This window comes from Brassica oleracea, chromosome C8, assembly GCF_000695525.1.
Source record: "Brassica oleracea var. oleracea cultivar TO1000 chromosome C8, BOL, whole genome shotgun sequence".
NCBI classification, from domain to species: domain Eukaryota; kingdom Viridiplantae; phylum Streptophyta; class Magnoliopsida; order Brassicales; family Brassicaceae; genus Brassica; species Brassica oleracea.
This window is the reverse complement of record NC_027755.1, coordinates 39,283,611-39,290,222: the sequence shown is the minus strand read 5'-3', so window position 1 is coordinate 39,290,222 and position 6,612 is coordinate 39,283,611. Positions and strand designations below refer to the sequence as shown.

The following is a 6,612-nucleotide window of genomic DNA, read 5'->3' as shown; positions in this document are numbered from 1 at the left end:
ATAAGATCTTCGTAGTAGTAACACCATTGGACATATAATTAGGATCAAAGTCCTTGACTATTCAGAAAAGAAAAAAAAATATTAAAATATGGCTAAGGACTCCAATGGTGGGTAACACCATTGGACATATAATTAGGATCAAAGTCCTTGACTATTCAGAAAAGAAAAAAAAATATTAAAATATGGCTAAGGACTCCAATGGTGGGTAACACCATTGGAGATGCTCTTACATCTAGTTCTGCAGAGGCTTTCTCGTTATCTAGTCCTAGAAACTCCAGAGCACGCCATCCGCTATCTACCGCCGTGACTGAAACAGAACCGCCGAAGAAATATTTCTATTTTTAATAATTTTCCGGCGAAAAGATTAAATTAAATTAATTAAAAAATAGTAAGGCTGACCTTTGCAGGAGGTAATACGAAGCAATCTCTCAATGACAATCCGATCAACGAGGCTGTCATCAACAGCCAGGACATGAACTTCATCTAAATCCAACGGCGGAGATTCCATTCCTCCAATACCGACCCTCATCGTCTCTGAACTCCGTAGGCAAGAAACGCCACCGTCTCTGGCCATAGATGAGTAGACTGTAGAGTAGTAAATGAGAGGAGAAGGTCAAAATAGGCAGAGAGAGAGAGAGAGGGGAACAAGAGCTCACGCCTGTTTTCTTTTCTTTTCCTCGTTCAGACAGCTTTTATATTCCTATTTTTTTCTCTCACTCTTCAAAAATTATAATCCAACTTTTTAGTGTCTTTTTGTATTTTAATTATATTTTTTTTCTTATCCAGCGATGAAAAATCTCCAACAAAATCTTTGGTTCACATTCATGTGAAAAAATATAATTTTTATTTATTTCTGTCGTGCTTTTCGGGTTGAAAATTGAACTTTAATTTTGTAAAAACAAATAGTACAATTGAAATTTTTGAAATCGCCTAAAACATAAGAATAAACCCTCAACAACGTCACAAGGTAAAAAAAGGGTTATCTCTCCCCTTGCGCTCCGCCTCGTAATCCTAACCACAGTCTCTGCCATTATCTTCGGTGGCTCAGCCACGGATCTCTCCGTCACGCTCGCGACGAGATACTCACTAACTCTCTCCTCTTTTCATCTAAATCATGGCGGATCTCCCAGAAGATCCGGTGTCATCTCCGACTTTCAAAGCCTCTCCTGAGCTTCTCCACTTGTGTAAAATGGACTCTCTAATGCCTTCATCTAGCAGGAGCCTTCAACACACAAAGGAACTTCCTTCCTCGCCATCAATTTCATCGATTTTGTTTGGAGAAGATGCCCTAACTGTTCGTGCTCCCCTTCGTGAACAACCTCCATCCTCTACGACAAAGGTAACAACCAGGATTGTTCCATCTCCAAAGTCGATCTCTAGTGTTTTGTTTGGGAATGAAGCACTGGATGTCGGAGGATTGTCGCGCCAAGCCTCTCAAGCGCATCTAGGAGCTTGGGCATCGCCGCTTAAGTTCTCAGATACCTTTAGTGGCTCTGTCGGTAAAGTACCCTGTGTCTGAAGAATGGCCAGCTCTGGCTGCTAATCTCAGCATCTCTCGTAAGCAAAATGTTCGCATCTCTTCCTCTCAGCCTTCAAACTTGGAAGATTCCTTGTCGCCATCCTCTGCAGTAGGAGATGATCTACATGCTATCTCAAGCGAGTATCCATGGGAAGCGAAGATGCGATCAAAATGCAATCTCCATAGGGTCACCACCCCCACCTACTTGGAAGACGGCACTCCAATGGTATGCATTCCGCCATATGTTCTTCTGAAAGGATTAGATCATCAACGTGAATTCATTGTTGGTCAGTTCAAGAACTGTTCAGCACCGCCTGGAGGGTTAATCCATGGAATGGCTACCCGAATTTGGGGTAAAAAGTGTAAGATTTTCACTAAACAGCTTGCTGAATTTTCTTATCTGTTCCACATACCCGACGATTTGACTAGGAATTGGGTTATTTCACGCTGAATCTGGTATGTGGATGATTGCTTAATGTTTGTTTCTGTTTGGAACCCTTCAGAAACAATCTCTCTCCCTGAAATCAAGACAATTCCAATATGGTTGGCCCTTAAGAACATCCCTTTCCAGCTATATTCCATTGAGGGCATTGATTGGATTGCTTCAGGCATCGGGGAACCAATGTTGACTGGCAAGCCTTGGTTAGATCCACCATCTATTGGAGAAGCAAAAATCTTAGTCGAGGTAAAGCTAGACAGGTCGTTCCCTAAACGTGTGGCTTTACAGCACAAAGAAGGAACCATAAGTTTGGTTGACATCGTTTACTCTTGGCTTCCCTCTAGCTGCACAACTTGTGAACAGTTGGGATATAAAGCTAATCGTTTCTTAGGAGAGAAATCAACAAAGGTTGCAACTAATGCTCCAAAGAACACCCAAGTTACTGTCTCAGAAGTCTTAGCTACAAGTAAAGAGGTTGATGTTGCTTCTACTCATTCAGCTTTGCTTCAAAATACTGCATCAATGGTTCCTATTCCTACTTTCTCCACTGCTACTACTACCTACCTTGCACTTCCACCTTCGTTGGCAATAGAGCAAAGTCCACCTAAGATTACATTTGAGGCCAATACCAACCAACTGGCGGACATCACATCTGCTTAACTTGACCTTCATTCAGTTACTGCTCTTACAAACACTGAGACATCAACTGAGACTGCTACTTTCTCTCCTTCTGGTGATGAACAAGACTTAAATAAATCTCCAACCACTCCTAAGCAAAGTACTGAGTCTGCTACTCTTATTGATGAAGATAACAACATGTGCTTAGTGTTGTCTTCGGTAAACACAACTGATCCAAGATGTGATAGAAACAAATTGGATGCTACTGCGGGTTTAGAAGTGTCAGGTCCGACAAATGAGATTGACTCGTCTAAGGAAGCGGCTGAGATTGCCTCTGTCAACGACATTGTCTCTGTCTCATCCTCCCATGCTGTAAACTTACCTCTGGATAAAGTATTTGCTTCCTCTCCACCAATTTTTGTAACAGGACCTGGTACAGCCGGTGCTTCTTTTACTTCAGATGACGACTTGATCCATAGAACTCGGGGAGATAGACTCATTAAACCATCTCTTAAAGGTACAGAGTTTGAATGGACATTGGTGGGAGGAAGAGGTAAACGGGGACGTGGTCGTGGTCCTAAACATTAGAATCATCATCATTGACTTCATCAACCTTCTTCAACTATTCTGCCATGTTATTTGCATTTCTCAATTAGTGTCTTCTCATTCTCTTACTACTTTGCAATCTAAATATCTTTGGTCATAAGTGTGAATCATTTGTATCAAATTTTTGAATTTTTAATAGAAAATATTTTCTCAAAAAAAAAAAAAAATTCTGAAAATCCGGCGGGGGCCTGTGCGAATATCATTGAGAAAAATATTATTTTAAATGGAATAAATAATAGAGGAGAAATCCGTACAAATGAACAGAAAAAAAGATCGTGAGATATTGACCAATAATATATCGTCTTCTGCGTATGTGAAAACCTAAAAATGGATTAAAAGTATCTGAAGATGAGACGCTGGTTTGGCAACCATTACATTCACATAAAGCTATCTGAGTAACTCAATCATTGCTCCAGCTCGATTAGGATTGTTCTTACCAGAGTTTTTACTTCTTACTGTTAAAACAAAGAGGAAGGTGGGCAAATAATAATTGCGTTTGACGTCCACATTAAAATTAGGATCCGCGGGGCCACGAAAATCTAAAACCGGAGCCCACTAATATTCGTTCGAACATTTCTTTTTAAGGCATTGGAATTTTCTTCTTTTTCTCCAAACATAATTTGCTGTTTCACTCTTTTAGACACCACAGCCGCACAGCGTATCAAATCTTAGAGATTGCTTTTGCTTTGTCTTTCCCACTCAAAAATAAAATAAATTAAGTACAAAATGTTACTGTTTTTGTTTCTAACAAAATCAAATATTTATCTAATTAATTTTTTTTTGTCAACTTAACTTGTTAAAAGGTTTAGTTTAAAGATATTTTGGTTTTAAAACATCTTTTACAAGTAGAAAGAGAAATTCCCAATGACGTGTGAAAATCATATATTTTACAATGGATATGCTCATCTTATTATATATTAAAATAGAATTTTTAAAATACTTTAATCATAATATTTTTTGATATCTTTTCATTTTAATTTAAAATTTTAACAAATCTGTTTTAAAAGATTTTTAAAAGATCTTCATTTTCGAAATTATATTTAAATACTTATACTTATTTTGAAATTAGTTTGAAATATTATTATACATTAATATATTCAGTTATCGTTTATAAAATGAAAATAAAATATTCTAATATATTTTATCTATTATATAATCATAATCAATCATATTAAAAGAAAATTATTATATTGAGGTAAATATAATAAAATTGTATTAAAATTATAAAACTATAAATTTTAATTTCGTAAGTATAAAATATTTATGTTCAAAAATAAAATCTAATACGTTGGTAAAATGAGTTAACATCAGCCAACTATATAATATATGTATAAAAATTAACATGTATTTCTTTAAAGCTAATAATATAAAATCTTTGTAACTACTTTAATCATAATATATTTTCATTTTAAATATAATATAGATTTATATATTATATTTTAAAAATTCTAATAAATCTGTGTAAAAATATTTTAACAATAACTTAATGTATTTTAAGTTATCATTTATTAAATGAAAAATAAATAAATTATATCCTACTTTATCTACTTTATAGTCATGATCATGTTAAAATACAATTATTATACTTAAATAAATATGATAAAAGTATATTCAATTGATAAATTTATAAATTTTATTTTCATAAAGATAAACTGTTTATTTAAAAAATATAGCAAATTATATAATACATGTCTAAAAATTAACACATCTTAGTACTTTGTATATACAATAATATATTATCTAAGATGAATAAGCATAAAAAATATTGGTAAAAAGAAATCCAACTTTGAAAGACGGATCAGAATTTAACATAAATTAAATAAAAAATAATTTTCAAATATGTTTTCTCATAAATATATTAATTTACGTAATAACTAAATGCAAATACAATAAGATAAAAATATAATAAGAATTGACAAATTCATATGGTTTTAAGCAATTGATTAATTATAACATGTAAATTATAAAATTATTGTATGTGAAATAGTTATATAAATATTTAAGTATACGGTTAACGTTAAAATATATACACTTATGTTCTAAAAAAAATAATTTATGTATATAAAAGTGAAAATAAACATTTGCGCGGTTGCGCGGATCAAAATCTAGTTTTTCTTTTAAAAACAAACTGCGAAAGTTAAGATTGATTTGTGAATTATTTTTCAAAAGATATGGGCCAACGAATGATAGATCAAATCTTCATGATGTCAACAAGAAATCGAGGGTTGAACAAAAAAATCCATAATAGTAGTGATCGATGTGCGCATATACATTCAAAGTTTAATTTTGTCTAGGAACTTTGTGCATCAACCAAGAAATGAAGACATTGACATTTCCCCCTTTAAATTTATTTTGGTACTTGATTGCGGTTTGGAGCAACTTTTAATTCAATATACTATTGTAAGTATTTGATAAACAAAAAAAAAAACTATTGTAAGTATTGTCTAAGTCTGATTCAAATCATCGTGCACCAGAAGATAGTGTATCTACCAGGGTAGCACCAAAAGTAAGTAAGTAACTAATTAGTTGACCTAACTGTACTATACACAAAGTAGTATTTGATAATTCCAAAACAATGCTGACATTTTAGGTTTCTCCGTTATTGGTGTATTTTTGTATTAGCCCACGGAGAGTGGACACTTTATTTGGCAGATCGTAGTAATATAATATTTAAGCCCGAAACTAAAGATTTTAGTAAAGCCCAATATTATCTGTGTCCGACTGATATACTGTATGTTTATACTTCTGAATGGTCATTCCTGAATTTTTTCATTTTGAACGTTTTGATCAGTTTTCATTAATAAAAACAACTAATAAATGTTATGTATCCTTATGAGTTATAAGTACTAAAACTTTTTTTGTAAACATAAAACATACATATAGTAACCCTCGTTACTAGCTTACTAGGCAATCAACGAATTTGTCCGTGAAGGCCCCCAAACCGCATGATGGAAGTACCAACCTGGATCTGGATGTGGATAAATTCATTGGCCCTTAACTTATAAGTTTTTTGTTTACGTGTTTTGCCCTGTCTATATAATACCTGTCAGTAGTAGCTAAAGCACTATCCCACAAAATTATCGGCGATACGTATAAATTATACAGAAGTTTTTTGGGGATCACACGGCTGGCTGGCTGGCTGGCTGGCTGGCTTGGAGATAGGCATCGTGCAATGACAATTATTTACGTGCATGTTCTGGGAAATTCCAATAATGCTATCCTCGATAAGCGTTGTAATATTTTTCTTGTGGATATTAAAAACAAAAATCGGTAACGAGGCTATTACAAGTTTCTATATGCTAGCAAGTAACAATGCAGTGAAATAGAATATTGAAGTAATAACTGTTTCTTTGAATTTAGTCAATATGTGTCTCAAAAGAAAATAATTTAGTCAATCAACATTATAATGAGCCAGTTTCAAGGCTCCTCA

The 6,612-nt window shown here is 33.9% G+C and overlaps 2 protein-coding genes across 2 annotated transcripts in view; one reads left to right on the top strand and one right to left on the bottom strand.

The window, feature by feature from the left end:
• Positions 1-673, bottom strand: part of LOC106307761 (two-component response regulator ARR4-like) — a 5,181-nt gene extending 4,508 nt beyond the window's left edge. Inside the window, exons 1-2 of the mRNA XM_013744805.1 lie at positions 400-673; positions 231-307 (exon numbers count right to left, since the gene is read on the bottom strand). Coding sequence (XP_013600259.1) covers positions 231-307; positions 400-574 — 252 coding nt within the window. The 5' untranslated portion in view covers positions 575-673. The remainder of the gene's footprint in view (positions 1-230; positions 308-399) is intronic.
• A 441-nt stretch (positions 674-1,114) lies between these two features.
• LOC106309371 lies at positions 1,115-3,164 on the top strand. Its single transcript, XM_013746400.1, has 4 exons — positions 1,115-1,504; positions 1,590-1,872; positions 2,023-2,556; positions 2,635-3,164. Exons 1-4 carry the CDS (start codon positions 1,115-1,117, stop codon positions 3,162-3,164), a joined length of 1,737 nt encoding a protein of 578 aa, XP_013601854.1.
• The last annotated feature ends 3,448 nt before the right edge of the window (positions 3,165-6,612 follow it).

What these genes read in the sequence shown, in the direction of transcription:
- LOC106309371 (XM_013746400.1), top strand. Translation starts at nt 1,115, where the DNA reads ATGGCGGATCTCCCAGAAGATCCGGTGTCATCTCCGACTTTCAAAGCC. An exon ending in TTAGTGGCTCTGTCGGTAAA is followed by an intron (nt 1,505 to 1,589) that starts GTACCCTGTGTC and finishes TCTTCCTCTCAG; the next exon opens with CCTTCAAACTTGGAAGATTC. An exon ending in TTCGTTGGCAATAGAGCAAA is followed by an intron (nt 2,557 to 2,634) that starts GTCCACCTAAGA and finishes ACCTTCATTCAG; the next exon opens with TTACTGCTCTTACAAACACT.